Source organism: Salmo trutta, chromosome 29 (assembly GCF_901001165.1).
Source record: "Salmo trutta chromosome 29, fSalTru1.1, whole genome shotgun sequence".
NCBI classification, from domain to species: Eukaryota; Metazoa; Chordata; class Actinopteri; order Salmoniformes; family Salmonidae; genus Salmo; species Salmo trutta.
In genome coordinates this window covers 15,823,468-15,840,203 of record NC_042985.1, presented here as the reverse complement: position 1 = coordinate 15,840,203, position 16,736 = coordinate 15,823,468, and the positions used below count along the sequence as shown (strand labels likewise).

General features: G+C 47.3%; 1 protein-coding gene across 1 annotated transcript in view; it reads left to right on the top strand.

Moving 5' to 3' along the window:
• Positions 1-347: 347 nt before the first annotated feature.
• LOC115167012 (solute carrier family 12 member 4) overlaps positions 348-16,736 on the top strand; it is a 48,956-nt gene continuing 32,567 nt past the window's right edge. The window contains exon 1 of the mRNA XM_029721018.1: positions 348-784. Within this exon, the coding sequence (XP_029576878.1) occupies positions 646-784 (139 nt within the window). The 5' untranslated portion in view covers positions 348-645. The remainder of the gene's footprint in view (positions 785-16,736) is intronic.

The following is a 16,736-nucleotide window of genomic DNA, read 5'->3' as shown; positions in this document are numbered from 1 at the left end:
CACGTCTCAGAGTTGTGTGTGTGTTTTGGTAAAGACCCACATACACAGAGGACTGTTTGTCTGTCTGACTGTGTGTGTGTGTGTGTGTGTGTGTGTGTGTGTGTGTGTGTGTGTGTGTGTGTGTGTGTGTGTGTGTGTGTGTGTGTGTGTGTGTGTGTGTGTGTGAGAGAGACAGTGTTCAGTGTGGAGAGAGTAAATTAACAACATGGCCATGGAATGGGTCTCCCTGCTGTCTCCCTCTCTCCCCCTCTCTCAGTATATGACCACTGAGTATATGATATGAGTCAGTGGTGCTGACGACAGTGGGACACTGACTGTGTCTCAGAGTCCTCTCCTCCCCTGCCAGACTGAGTATCCCAGGCTACATGACAGGCAGCACCTCTTTTATTCACACAAGCAGCCCAGGAGGCCGGCCTGGTCGGGGCCGGGGCTGGTAGAGGGGGCAGGGCTATGGTATGGTAATGTGCTCAGAGGAAGTGAGCGCAGGGTAGTGGAATGCTGCTGAGATTAGTAGGACTGACTGACTGCCTAGGAGTTGAGCTGGCTGATCAAGGCTGGCAGGACAGCGCTAACCGCTAGCTGCTGAAAGCCTATCCGGAGATACTGGGGATTATTAGCGTCAGGGCCTAACCAGCGGATGAAAACATGCCCCATTTCACAGTGGTACCGGTGGAGGACAGCGCTACGTCCAACTATGACAGTTTGGAAGGAATTAACTGGGTGGACTACAGAGACACAGGACAGGGGGGACACCCTGGACATCTAGACACTGTCAGCTCTGATGGTAACTGTTCCTCTCAACTCTTTACAAAGTAGATCAACATAGTTGTCTTGTTAACTAAGAACTGCTTGGAAGAACAGACAGACAACTGAGATGTTTTCTATAGTGTGTTGTTATGAGTGTGACTTGAGGAGAAGTTGTGGGAATGCTTTACATTGTCCTGGGGGCTGGCTGGGACAGAACAGCTGGTTGTATATTTACCATGGCAATCCTCCAACCTACCTGGCAGATTTCCTTTCCCGGGCAGACAGTTTTCCAGCCTATTTTTGACAGCTCAGGGAATTTTCTGTGGGGTGTTATCGTGGGATTTCAGAGATTCAGGACAGACTCAGGGAGATTACCCCATCATGAGCCCCCTCATGCCAAATATGTCTGTGGTGACAAAGGGAAAATAATTGGAGGGCGGGGTGGGGGGTGAGCAGGAGGGGGTAGAGGGGGTGGAGAGGCAGGGGGACCAGCCCTGCTTAGGCCTCAAGTGTTCCATATGACAAAAGATGGAGCACTCTCTGTGCAAAGCGTTTATTTCTTTTCACACACAGGGGTTGAGCAGGCTGTTAAACCAGTGAGAAACAGCTTTTTCTTTCTCTCAGTCTATCTCGGCTGTATATCTAGCTGTAGTCCCTCTTTCAGTTTCTCAATTCGCTTCTGTATCAAGTACAGGAAAGTGGATAAACCACTCCTAGGCGGAGAGGAGAGGAGTTTGTAGCCGGGGGGCAGGATTATATGAGACTGCTGATTTGCAAGGCTGATATGGGAACCGACCAGGCGTGAGTCTGCTGTATGAGGGAGAGAAAGGAGAGCTTTAATAAAAGGGAGCTGCCTCGTAATGAAGCACCCACACACAACCACAGGCTGGCCGGCCGGGCACACAGACCTACCCCTGCCTGGCCTTCCATCCATTACTGCCAGGGTAATGAATACACCACCATCACAGGCTGGCCAGCCGGGCACACAGACCTACCCCTGCCTGGCCTTCCATCCATTACTGCCAGGGTAATGAATACACCACCATCACAGGCTGGCCAGCCGGGCACACAGACCTACCCCTGCCTGGCCTTCCATCCATTACTGCCAGGGTAATGAATACACCACCATCACAGGCTGGCCAGCCGGGCACACAGACCTACCCCTGCCTGACCTTTCATCCATTACTGCCAGGGTAATGAATACACCACCATCACAGGCTGGCCAGCCGGGCACACAGACCTACCCCTGCCTGACCTTTCATCCATTACTGCCAGGGTAATGAATACACCACCATCACAGGCTGGCCAGCCGGGCACACAGACCTACCCCTGCCTGGCCTTCCATCCATTACTGCCAGGGTAATGAATACACCACCATCACATGGTGTGTACACAGTACTGAGTTATAGAGGAAGTGGGTGCTCAATGTTCTGGCCTGGGATTAATTACTATTGTTTCCAAGATAGTTACTATTGGCTGAGCAGTTTCATCTCTCCTGCGGAGAATTCGTGGGCAGGGAGAATGCGTGGGCAGGGAGAATGCGTGGGCAGGGAGAATGCGTGGGCAGGGAGAATGCGTGGGCAGGGAGAACGCGTGGGCAGGGAGAACGCGTGGGCAGGGACAACGCGTGGGCAGGGACAACGCGTGGGCAGGGAGAACGCGTGGGCAGGGACAACGCGTGGGCAGGGAGAACGCGTGGGCAGGGAGAACGCGTGGGCAGGGAGAACGCGTGGGCAGGGAGAACGCGTGGGCAGGGAGAACGCGTGGGCAGGGAGAACGCGTGGGCAGGGAGGACGCGTGGGCAGGGAGAACGCGTGGGCAGGGAGAACGCGTGGGCAGGGAGAACGCGTGGGCAGGGAGAACGCGTGGGCAGGGAGAACGCGTGGGCAGGGAGGACGCGTGGGCAGGGAGAACGCGTGGGCAGGGAGAACGCGTGGGCAGGGAGGATGCGTGGGCAGGGAGAACGCGTGGGCAGGGAGAACGCGTGGGCAGGGAGAATGCGTGTGTGTACGTTTGTGGTGCACGTCTTTGTGACTGTGTCCCTGCATGTGGCGGGAAACTGTGCAGTAGAGATATTCTCCACTAGACCACAGGACTGATATCATCATCATAATCTCAAACACCCTGGAATTATGGGACATCTTTGCCTAAAGTCTCCTCTATATTCCTGGAATGTATGGAATTCATTCACGGCTTGTTTTGTTGGATTTTGGCCTGGGAACAAACTGAAATACAAAGTGAAACAAAGCATATCTACTGTTCACAATCTGGTGTTCACAATCTAGTGTTCACAATTTAGTGTTCACAGGCAACCTCAATTTAACCCAGTTTGCAAAAACACAGCTGTTATGTGTTATCACTGGCAGTTCATGTTTTGCCCATAAGAGGGGCTTCTGAATGAATAAAACATCTGATGGCATGAAATGACCTGGAATGGTTCTCCAAGCCTGTTGAGCTCTCTCTTTCTGCACATGCTTGTTTTGAGATGACTGTGAACTCTCACCTTCTTCTTCCTCTTAATCTCTCTCTCTGTCTTTCTCTCTCAGGCAGTGGGGGTTTCCAGAGAGAGAGATAGAGAGAGAGAGCTATGTCACCATTTCCTACTGACAGGAAGAATAACATCTAGGAAGTGAGATGGAAACAGATGACTAGGAAGGAGTAAAAATGTATATTATTATCTTGGGTGGAGTGTTGCGTATGTGTTTGTAGGAAAAGGAGGAGTGGGAGGTGAGGTGAGGTGAGGGAGGAGATTGTTGAAGTAAAGGAGGCTATCATAGATGGTGTGATGGAGGGAAGAGGTGTGTGGGTCTGGTATGGTTGGTTAGAGAGGGTGGAGGAGAGGAGGGAGACAGCCACAGCCACAGTCACAGTGCTAACTCTGTTCCAGGCTGATCGCCCTGCTCTCTCCAGAGCTGGTCTGGACTACACACTGTGGCCATTGTACCAGAGAAGCCTTCAACTAGAGTGGTAGCTAGCTAGGAGTCAGTCAGTTCTAGTCAGTCAGCCAGTCAGTTTATCCACTGTACAATATCTGGCAAGGCCGCATTTGCGCATGACCAAATTAGTTGTGAGAATTTGTGTGTGTGAAATAGTGTGTTTGAGTGAATGTGTGTGAGAGAGTGTGTCTGAGTGATTGTCTGCATCAGCATTATCACCATGTCCTACAGTATTGTTGTCTTGCTGTAATCTAATCCACTATTGAAGGAATCTTTAGTTTTGTCTTCTATACAGAAAACAGTTGGCCTCATACTGAACTGTACAGTACAGAACAGAACAGTAGATTACATAAGGGGAGTATCATTGTTTTCCTTCCTGGGTCTTCCCAGCCTGTCTTCAGGAGAACAGTGTCCATTCCTGTCATTCTGTCCCACATGCTTCATAGATAGGCTTAACCTCATAGAGATAAACACCCACCCTGCAGACAGCTGATTCTGTGTGTGTGGACTGAGTGATGACCGATGGGCTCTAGACAGCTGGACTGCTAATTTGAACCCTGAGACCAGTGACAGAAAAAGAGTCAGTCAGAAGAATTTATCATGAAGGGAAGCTGAAGTGTAAAGGATGGCTTGCAGAACGGTGTCAGTAACTGATTTGTAGTAGAATAAGGATAGCTAGTTGGCTGTGTTGATGAGGGGACTTACCACTGTACATTTTTTCTATACATTCATGCTACATGACAATATTTTCTCACAACCGTTTCTTTCTGTAAATCTGTAGGCAATTTTTTACTTCCTATCACATCAATGCTTCCTTTGATAGAACTGGTGACTAAGCTCCTTTTATTTACAACTGTTAAACATATGATTTTAGACTGAGAAAACGACATATGGGTGTACTCTGCTCTGCTGTCCCAAGTGGCTTACACATTACCCTATGTTCCCCATAGGGCTCTGGTCAAAAGTAGTGTACTATTATAGGGATAGGGTACCATTTTAGGACAGAACCCCACTAGCTACAGCTACAGTTGTCTCCCTGAGAGGCTATAGCATAGCACGGCTGGTAGGGTAGGGTTAGCTGTATTATTCTACTAGAGCCCCTGGGGTTAGAGCTATGAGAGACATGTAACAACAACACTGGGTTATTTTAAAGTGGGAGTTGGCAGTCCTTTATGTAGGGAATGACTGTGTGTTTTCCACAGCCTCTAGCTTGCCCGGTAACAATGAATCCCCTCTCTCCTGATTGGGCTACTACAGTGTATTAGATTCTGTTGAAAGACAAACAGTCCTCAAAGACTCTGTCCCAAATGGCACCTTATCCCCTATATAATGAACCCTTTGGGCCCTGATCAAAAGTAGTGCACTATACAGGAAATATTATGCAATTTGGGACTAACCCTAAGTCTTCAGGAGAGTGTCACTGTATTGTATAATAGCTTGACTTGAGGAATTAACAGCATGTCCAAAAACAACACACGTTCCTAACACAACTCTCTGAAGAAAGTCATGACCCAATGTGCAATTATGTTGTATCTATTTGTCACTTTGCCTTGTTATACCTGTATCCAAAGAATGTTCACCTGTTTCTGTTTCTGTCTGCCCTATTTCTGAATCCACCATTTGTGCCAATTTTGTGTCAATTTGATTTTCCAATTGGTGGCCCCCCTCCTCTGTACAGATGTAGGATCTTAATTTGATCACTCTTTTGTTGCTGAGAATTTTCCTGCACAGCAGGAAATACAAACTTGTAGTGTATTTGAGTTTTAAAAAGGCTTCTAAAGTTTGTAATTTCCACTTTGAAATTTGCCCTAAAGAAAAATGTATCAACGCCTACAAGAATGTTCACGAATTATAATCCACGTAATAATTCACATTTCCTGTTGCTGCGGGATTATTTTTCTGCTGTAACTGGTGAAAATGAAGATTCTACATCTGTACTGTACAGTGCTCCTCTGCCTCGCACTGTTGTGCTGTAATCACCCTCCACTAAACCTAACCATAACCTACTGTAATCCTAACCACCCACCTTCTACGCCGTTCTCCATCGTTAGCGCACATCAAAGCTAGCACACAGCGCCTCAGCACAGCGGGCTAGCATTCCTCTGCTCTACTGGGCAGCTGCTGTTGTTCATGAAAAACACCACTATAGTTAATGACGGCCTATTGTTGTGGCAGAAAACACTGTTTTTTTTCCAGGAAAAAAAGAGATGAGGGTAGATAATTACAACAAAATGGAACAGTCCGTTTAAAGAACTTTCTCCTAGGTAGCTCAAGATGTTTTGAAAAACTTGAAGAAAAATAAACTGCGATGAAAATACTTCAGTCATTCAGAATTCTGAAGAATATTACTAGTGAATTTGGATATAGTTGTCTTTATTTTTTAGATGACAGTAATTGAACAATTTATGTACATATCAAAAATATCCACAATCTCACTTCAGTCCTCTCAATCAGCATATATCTTCATCTTCATAGCAGATTACAAAGGGAAACCCAGATGTGAGCTGCTCAGTGACACGAGCCTACCAGACGAGCTAAATGCCTTTTATACTCACTTTGAGGCAAGGAACACTGAAGCATGCACGAGAGCACCAGCTGTTCTGGATGACTGTGTGATAATGCTCTCGGTAGCCGATGTGAACAAAACCTTTAAACAGGTCAACATTCACAAAGCCGCTGGGCCAGACGGATTACCAGGACGTGTACTCAAAGCATGTGCGGACCAACTGTCAAGTGTCTTCACTGACATTTTCAACCTCTCCCTGACTGAGTCTGTAATACCACCATGTTTCAAGCAGACCACCATAGTCCCTGTGCCCAAGGAAGCGAAGATAACCTGCCTAAATGATTACCGCCCCGTGGCACTCACGTCAGTAACCATGAAGTGCTTTGAAAGGCTGGTCATGGCTCACATCAACAGCATCCTCCCGGACACCCTAGACCCACTGCAATTCGCATACCGCCCCAACAGATCCACAGTTGACGCAAACTCAATTGCACTCCACACTGCCCTTTCTCACCTGGACAAAAGGAACACCTATGTGAGAATGCTGTTCATTGACTACAGCTCAGCGTTCAACACCATAGTGCCCACGAAGCTCATCACTAAGCTAAGGACTCTGGGACTAAACACCTCCCTCTGCAACTGGATCCTGGACTTCCTGATGGGCCGCCCCCAGGTGGTAAGAGTAGGCAACAACACGTCTGCCACGATGATCCTTAACACTGGGGCCCCTCAGGGGTGTGTACTTAGTCCCCTCCTGTATTCCTTGTTCACCCACGACTACGTGGCCAAACACGACTCCAACATCATCATTAAGTGTGCTGACAACACAACAGTGGTAGGCCTGATCACCGACAACAATGAGACGGCCTATAGGGAGGAGGTCAGAAAACTGGCAGTGTGGTGCCAGGACAACAACCTCAACCTCAATGTGAGCAAGACAAAGGAGTTGGTCGTGGACTACAGGAAAAGGCGGCCGAACAGGCCCCCATTAACATTAACGGGGCTGTAGTGGAGCGGGTCGATAGTTTCAAGTTCCTTGGTGCCCACATCATCAACGAACTATCATGGTCCAAACATACCAAGACACTCGTGAAGAGGGCACGACAAAACCTTTTCCCCCTCAGGAGACTGAAAAGATTTGGCATGAGTCCCCAGATCCTCAAAAGGTTCTACAGCTACACCATCGAGAGCATCCTGACCCTTTGCATCACCACCTGCTATGGCAACTGCTCGGCATCTGACCGTAAGGCGCTACAGAGGGTAGTGCGAACGACCCAGTACATCACTGGGGCCAAGCTTCCTGCCATCCAGGACCTATATACTAGGCGGTGTCAGAGGAAAGCCCATAAAATCATCAAAGACTCCAGTCACCCAAGTGAAAGACTGTTGTCTCTGCTACCGCACGGCAAGCAGTACCGGAGCGCCAAGTCTAGGACCAAGAGGCTCCTCAACAGCTTCTACCCCCAAGCCATTAAACTGCTGAACAATTAATAAAATCGCCACGGGACAATTTACATTGACCCCCCACCCGCCCTTTTGCACACTGCTGCTACTCGCTGTTTATTATCTATGCATAGTCACTTCAACCCCACCTACATGTACAAATTACCTCAACTAACCTGTACCCCCGCAACTGACTCGGTACTGGTGCCCCCTGTATATAACCTCATTATTGTTATTCTTATTGTGTTACTTTTTAGTATTCCTTTTTATTTTAGTCTACTTGGTAAATATTTTCTTAACTTTTCTTGAACTGCACTGTTGGTTAAGGGTTTGTCAGTTAGCATTTCACGGTAAAGTCTACACTTGTTGTATTCGGTGCATGTGACAAATAAAGTTTGATTTGATGTGATTTGAGTGAAAGAGTGGCCAATAGCGTACTTGAAAGACCTACAGAGACTGTATGGCTGTGCTTTGAAATGTATAACCAACCCACTGATAAGCATGTGCAACTTTTAGTTTTAAATTGAATCTCAACTTAATTTCCCCATTAGTGGTAAGGAAGCATTTCATCTGGTAAACAATATATCAAACAGAACTGGATCCACAAATTCTTCTTCCTCTTCTTTTCCCCAGTGTCATTAAACACAATCTAACATCTTATCAGTCAGTCATTGTTGTTTGTATGATTATTAACACTGTCCAGACAGTGACTAAGTAGACACATTTCTAACTATGAAATATGAGGTATATATTCACAATGACTTAGTTGAGCACTTTACCATCCTTTATAAATATGAAAGGACAAGTCAAATCAAAGTTTATTGGTCACATGCGCCGAATACAGCTGGTGTAGACTACAGGAAAATGCTTACTTACGAGCCCATTCCCAACATTACAAAGTTAAAAAGTAAGACAAATATTTGCTAAATAGAAAAGGAAATAGTAACACAATAAAAACAATAACGAGGTTATATACAAGCAGATCATGGATCAGTTCAAATGAGCTAGACAAACTAACACCAAGTTATTATACAATACACAGTATTACAGTATCAAATGTAACTTAACTGCCTAAGGCTCTGGTATAGCTGTGTACCCACCTTAGTGTTGGTTGGTACAGTAGCAGGCTAGCAGCATCTCTGTTGTGGACCCTGGTGTCCGTTGAGAGTCTAACCAGTGTTGACAGCTACTGTAGCTAACTGACTAGTGTTCTTACACACACCCAAATGCTCACTCACATACACACACTCACATTTAGGCATCCTATTTCACGTGCGTTTGAATCTGTGCTTGCATGCACGCGCACACAGTCTTGTTTTCGTGAATTTTCAGGGACTATTTTATTCCCATTCAAAATCCTACTAACTCTTACCCTTAACCTAAACCGAACGCTAACCTTAACCCCTAAACCTAACCCTAACCTTAACCCTAACCTTAACCCCAAACCCTAAACCTAACCCTTAAGCCTAAAATAGCATTTGAACAATACATTTTTTAATCTTGTTTTCCTACCTTGTCAGAACATTCTGGTGAGTTGTCAGGACATTGTGATCCTGATAATGTAGGAAAGCATGTACACTTTCTCTCTCTCACACACACACACACATTGCCTTTAAACAGCACTAATCAGAATAGCATCTCTGCCAGCTAACCACACGAGGTAGAGCCATAGAGAGGTCTAAGCTGCATGACTTCTCCGCTGCTTAATAAAGTCTTAAATGTTCATTTAAGGAGAAGTTTAGCAAAGAGGCTTTCATACCGAATGAGCTAATAAGGTGACAAAGTGTTTTTCATGGATAAGCAGCTTTGGTGATTGCTGACATGTTGAAGTTTTCTTGCTTTCTTTTGCATTATTGGTTATATAAATGGTTAGCCACTGAAAAGTCACAACTCCGGAGTCTAGAGCCCAGATTCACAAAACCTTATTAAGAAGAAATGTATTCTTAAGTGCAATTTTTTCCTTAAGTTATACTTAATGTGTATTCCTCAATAAAGTTATTGGAAATGTTCTCAAGTTTCTTCCTAAGGAAAAAGTTGCGAAGAAATTTGATTCTTGAAAATAATGTTCTTGGATTTCTTCTTGGAAACATTTTTAATTCCAAGATACCTAAACCCTTGTCTTAAACTCAGGGCAGTGAGAGATTAAGCTAATGAAAGCAATTGAGCATGTTTAATTAATTCACAAACTTCATATGAAACTATCAGTATTGGTTGTTTTCAACCGATGAACATGTTTTAGAACAGTAATCTCAGTATGAAATATGCTAGGATGATTGTCATTACTAGCTAGATTGGTTGCCTAGTGGCAATCATCTTAAGAAGATTGTTAAGAAGTTCGCAAGAAGATATTTGAGAAGTCCGTAAGAAAAAAATGAAATCTTAAGATATTGTTAAGGAATTGCACTTACAAACTGTCTTATGAACTTTCTTTCTTTATTAAGGAGCTTCTTACATTTTTGTGTTAGAAGTGTTCTGTGAATCTGGGTCCAGAACATCTATTGGATTCTTTTGATGCTGATGCTCACTGTGCCTTTCTTAGAGATGAGAAGATTCTGACTGTTGTCTGGGACCAGCAAGGTCGCAAGTCACCAACTGTGTTGGGTGTGGACACTGGTTCTGTGTCAGTCAGACTCTAGTCTAGGGTATAGTTCTGTGTCAGTCAGACTCTAGTCAAGGGTATAGTTCTGTGTCAGTCAGACTAGTCTAGGGTATAGTTCTGTGTCAGTCAGACTCTAGTCTAGGGTATAGTTCTGTGTCAGTCAGACTCTAGTCTAGGGTATAGTTCTGTGTCATTCAGACTAGTCTAGGGAATAGTGCTGTGTCAGTCAGACTCTAGTCTAGGGTATAGTTCTGTGTCAGTCAGACGATAGTCTAGGGTATAGTTCTGTGTCATTCAGACTAGTCTAGGGTATAGTTCTGTGTCAGTCATACTCTAGTCTAGGGTATAGTTCTGTGTCAGTCAGACTCAAGTCTAGGGTATAGTTCTGTGTCAGTCAGACTCTAGTCTAAGGTATAGTTCTGTGTCAGTCAGACTCTAGTCTAGGGTATAGTTCTGTGTCAGTCAGACTAGTCTAGGGTATAGTTCTGTGTCAGTCATACTCTAGTCTAGGGTATAGTTCTGTGTCAGTCAGACTCAAGTCTAGGGTATAGTTCTGTGTCAGTGATACTCTAGTCTAGGGTATAGTTCTGTGTCATTCAGACTAGTCTAGGGTATAGTTCTGTGTCAGTCAGACTAGTCTAGGGTATAGTTCTGTGTCAGTCAGACGATAGTCTAGGGTATAGTTCTGTGTCATTCAGACTAGTCTAGGGTATAGTTATGTGTCAGTCAGACTAGTCTAGGGTATAGTTCTGTGTCAGTCAGACGATAGTCTAGGGTATAGTTCTGTGTCAGTCATACTCTAGTCTAGGGTATAGTTCTGTGTCATTCAGACTAGTCTAGGATATAGTTCTGTGTCTGTCAGACTCTAGTCTAGGGTATAGTTCTGTGTCAGTCAGACTCTAGTCTAGGGTATAGTTCTGTGTCTGTCAGACTCTAGTCTAGGGTATAGTTCTGTGTCAGTCAGACTCTAATCTAGGGTATAGTTCTGTGTCATTCAGACTAGTCTAGGATATGGTTCTGTGTCAGTCAGACTCTAGTCTAGGGTATAGTTCTGTGTCATTCAGACTAGTCTAGGATATAGTTATGTGTCAGTCAGACTCTAGTCTAGGGTATAGTTCTGTGTCAGTCAGACTCTAGTCTAGGGTATAGTTCTGTGTCAGTCAGACTCTAGTCTAGGGTATAGTTCTGTGTCATTCAGACTAGTCTAGGGTATAGTTCTGTGTCTGTCAGACTCTAGTCTAGGGTATAGTTCTGTGTCAGTCAGACTCTAGTCTAGGGTATAGTTCTATGTCAGTCAGACTCTAGTCTAGGGTATAGTTCTGTGTCAGTCAGACTAGTCTAGGGTATAGTTCTGTGTCAGTCATACTCTAGTCTAGGGTATAGTTCTGTGTCAGTCAGACTCAAGTCTAGGGTATAGTTCTGTGTCAGTCATACTCTAGTCTAGGGTATAGTTCTGTGTCATTCAGACTAGTCTAGGGTATAGTTATGTGTCAGTCAGACGATAGTCTAGGGTATAGTTCTGTGTCATTCAGACTAGTCTAGGGTATAGTTCTGTGTCAGTCAGACTAGTCTAGGGTATAGTTCTGTGTCAGTCAGACGATAGTCTAGGGTATAGTTCTGTGTCAGTCATACTCTAGTCTAGGGTATAGTTCTGTGTCATTCAGACTAGTCTAGGATATAGTTCTGTGTCTGTCAGACTCTAGTCTAGGGTATAGTTCTGTGTCAGTCAGACTCTAGTCTAGGGTATAGTTCTGTGTCTGTCAGACTCTAGTCTAGGGTATAGTTCTGTGTCATTCAGACTAGTCTAGAATATAGTTCTGTGTCAGTCAGACTCTAGTCTAGGGTATAGTTCTGTGTCAGTCAGACTCTAGTCTAGGGTATAGTTCTGTGTCATTCAGACTAGTCTAGGATATAGTTCTGTGTCATTCAGACTAGTCTAGGATATAGTTCTGTGTCAGTCAGACTCTAGTCTAGGGTATAGTTCTGTGTCAGTCAGACTCTAGTCTAGGGTATAGTTCTGTGTCATTCAGACTAGTCTAGGGTATAGTTCTGTGTCAGTCAGACTCTAGTCTAGGGTATAGTTCTGTGTCAGTCAGACTCTAGTCTAGGGTATAGTTCTGTGTCATTCAGACTAGTCTAGGATATAGTTCTGTGTCAGTCAGACTCTAGTCTAGGATATAGTTCTGTGTCAGTCAGACTCTAGTCTAGGGTATAGTTCTGTGTCAGTCAGACTCTAGTCTAGGGTATAGTTCTGTGTCAGTCAGACTCTAGTCTAGGGTATTGGTTGATTGTATATTTAAATCCAGGAGGAAGAGTGTATTTTAGAGAGCTCCATATCTATCAGGGAGAAGATAATCAAGCAGATACAGCCTGTGTTTACATGAGGTGGACTTCACCGCTCTTTTATTGATTGCTTATTGATTGACAGGTAAGTAACAGGTCAGGAACACTTTGGTCTTAGTGGTTGTTTTTACGGTGGCACACAGCAGCACTGATCATAGGCCTTTACACAAAAAGACACAACAATTGGTGCCCCGCCCTAGTGCTTACTAGACCATTTGGACTTGCCTTGGACGTGCCCCACCCTAGTGCTTACTAGACCATTTGGACTTGCCTTGGACGTGCCCCGCCCTAGTGCTTACTAGACCATTTGGACTTGCCTTGGACGTGCCCCGCCCTAGTGCTTACTAGACCATTTGGACTTGCCTTGGACGTGCCCCACCCTAGTGCTTACTAGACCATTTGGACTTGCCTTGGACGTGCCCCGCCCTAGTGCTTACTAGACCATTTGGACTTGCCTTGGACGTGCCCCGCCCTAGTGCTTACTAGACCATTTGGACTTGCCTTGGACGTGCCCCACCCTAGTGCTTACTAGACCATTTGGACTTGCCTTGGACGTGCCCCGCCCTAGTGCTTACTAGACCATTTGGACTTGCCTTGGACGTGCCCCGCCCTAGTGCTTACTAGACCATTTGGACTTGCCTTGGACGTGCCCCGCCCTAGTGCTTACTAGACCATTTGGACTTGCCTTGGACGTGCCCCGCCCTAGTGCTTACTAGACCATTTGGACTTGCCTTGGACGTGCCCCGCCCTAGTGCTTACTAGACCATTTGGACTTGCCTTGGACGTGCCCCACCCTAGTGCTTACTAGACCATTTGGACTTGCCTTGGACGTGCCCCACCCTAGTGCTTACTAGACCATTTGGACTTGCCTTGGACGTGCCCCGCCCTAGTGCTTACTAGACCATTTGGACTTGCCTTGGACGTGCCCCGCCCTAGTGCTTACTAGACCATTTGGACTTGCCTTGGACGTGCCCCGCCCTAGTGCTTACTAGACCATTTGGACTTGCCTTGGACGTGCCCCACCCTAGTGCTTACTAGACCATTTGGACTTGCCTTGGACGTGCCCCACCCTAGTGCTTACTAGACCATTTGGACTTGCCTTGGACGTGCCCCACCCTAGTGCTTACTAGACCATTTGGACTTGCCTTGGACGTGCCCCACCCTAGTGCTTACTAGACCATTTGGACTTGCCTTGGACGTGCCCCACCCTAGTGCTTACTAGACCATTTGGACTTGCCTTGGACGTGCCCCACCCTAGTGCTTACTAGACCATTTGGACTTGCCTTGGACGTGCCCCACCCTAGTGCTTACTAGACCATTTGGACTTGCCTTGGACGTACCCCACCCTAGTGCTTACTAGACCATTTGGACTTGCCTTGGACGTGCCCCACCCTAGTGCTTACTAGACCATTTGGACTTGCCTTGGACGTGCCCCACCCTAGTGCTTACTAGACCATTTGGACTTGCCTTGGACGTGCCCCACCCTAGTGCTTACTAGACCATTTGGACTTGCCTTGGACGTGCCCCACCCTAGTGCTTACTAGACCATTTGGACTTGCCTTGGACGTGCCCCACCCTAGTGCTTACTAGACCATTTGGACTTGCCTTGGACGTGCCCCACCCTAGTGCTTACTAGACCATTTGGACTTGCCTTGGACGTGCCCCACCCTAGTGCTTACTAGACCATTTGGACTTGCCTTGGACGTGCCCCACCCTAGTGCTTACTAGACCATTTGGACTTGCCTTGGACGTGCCCCACCCTAGTGCTTACTAGACCATTTGGACTTGCCTTGGACGTGCCCCACCCTAGTGCTTACTAGACCATTTGGACTTGCCTTGGACGTGCCCCACCCTAGTGCTTACTAGACCATTTGGACTTGCCTTGGACGTGCCCCACCCTAGTGCTTACTAGACCATTTGGACTTGCCTTGGACGTGCCCCACCCTAGTGCTTACTAGACCATTTGGACTTGCCTTGGACGTGCCCCACCCTAGTGCTTACTAGACCATTTGGACTTGCCTTGGACGTGCCCCACCCTAGTGCTTACTAGACCATTTGGACTTGCCTTGGACGTGCCCCACCCTAGTGCTTACTAGACCATTTGGACTTGCCTTGGACGTGCCCCACCCTAGTGCTTACTAGACCATTTGGACTTGCCTTGGACGTGCCCCACCCTAGTGCTTACTAGACCATTTGGACTTGCCTTGGACGTGCCCCACCCTAGTGCTTACTAGACCATTTGGACTTGCCTTGGACGTGCCCCACCCTAGTGCTTACTAGACCATTTGGACTTGCCTTGGACGTGCCCCACCCTAGTGCTTACTAGACCATTTGGACTTGCCTTGGACGTGCCCCACCCTAGTGCTTACTAGACCATTTGGACTTGCCTTGGACGTGCCCCACCCTAGTGCTTACTAGACCATTTGGACTTGCCTTGGACGTGCCCCACCCTAGTGCTTACTAGACCATTTGGACTTGCCTTGGACGTGCCCCGCCCTAGTGCTTACTAGACCATTTGGACTTGCCTTGGACGTGCCCCGCCCTAGTGCTTACTAGACCATTTGGACTTGCCTTGGACGTGCCCCGCCCTAGTGCTTACTAGACCATTTGGACTTGCCTTGGACGTGCCCCACCCTAGTGCTTACTAGACCATTTGGACTTGCCTTGGACGTGCCCCGCCCTAGTGCTTACTAGACCATTTGGACTTGCCTTGGACGTGCCCCGCCCTAGTGCTTACTAGACCATTTGGACTTGCCTTGGACGTGCCCCGCCCTAGTGCTTACTAGACCATTTGGACTTGCCTTGGACGTGCCCCACCCTAGTGCTTACTAGACCATTTGGACTTGCCTTGGACGTGCCCCACCCTAGTGCTTACTAGACCATTTGGACTTGCCTTGGACGTGCCCCACCCTAGTGCTTACTAGACCATTTGGACTTGCCTTGGACGTGCCCCACCCTAGTGCTTACTAGACCATTTGGACTTGCCTTGGACGTGCCCCGCCCTAGTGCTTACTAGACCATTTGGACTTGCCTTGGACGTGCCCCGCCCTAGTGCTTACTAGACCATTTGGACTTGCCTTGGACGTGCCCCACCCTAGTGCTTACTAGACCATTTGGACTTGCCTTGGACGTGCCCCACCCTAGTGCTTACTAGACCATTTGGACTTGCCTTGGACGTGCCCCACCCTAGTGCTTACTAGACCATTTGGACTTGCCTTGGACGTGCCCCACCCTAGTGCTTACTAGACCATTTGGACTTGCCTTGGACGTGCCCCACCCTAGTGCTTACTAGACCATTTGGACTTGCCTTGGACGTGCCCCACCCTAGTGCTTACTAGACCATTTGGACTTGCCTTGGACGTGCCCCACCCTAGTGCTTACTAGACCATTTGGACTTGCCTTGGACGTGCCCCACCCTAGTGCTTACTAGACCATTTGGACTTGCCTTGGACGTGCCCCACCCTAGTGCTTACTAGACCATTTGGACTTGCCTTGGACGTGCCCCACCCTAGTGCTTACTAGACCATTTGGACTTGCCTTGGACGTGCCCCACCCTAGTGCTTACTAGACCATTTGGACTTGCCTTGGACGTGCCCCACCCTAGTGCTTACTAGACCATTTGGACTTGCCTTGGACGTGCCCCACCCTAGTGCTTACTAGACCATTTGGACTTGCCTTGGACGTGCCCCACCCTAGTGCTTACTAGACCATTTGGACTTGCCTTGGACGTGCCCCACCCTAGTGCTTACTAGACCATTTGGACTTGCCTTGGACGTGCCCCACCCTAGTGCTTACTAGACCATTTGGACTTGCCTTGGACGTGCCCCGCCCTAGTGCTTACTAGACCATTTGGACTTGCCTTGGACGTGCCCCGCCCTAGTGCTTACTAGACCATTTGGACTTGCCTTGGACGTGCCCCACCCTAGTGCTTACTAGACCATTTGGACTTGCCTTGGACGTGCCCCACCCTAGTGCTTACTAGACCATTTGGACTTGCCTTGGACGTGCCCCACCCTAGTGCTTACTAGACCATTTGGACTTGCCTTGGACGTGCCCCACCCTAGTGCTTACTAGACCATTTGGACTTGCCTTGGACGTGCCCCACCCTAGTGCTTACTAGACCATTTGGACTTGCCTTGGACGTGCCCCACCCTAGTGCTTA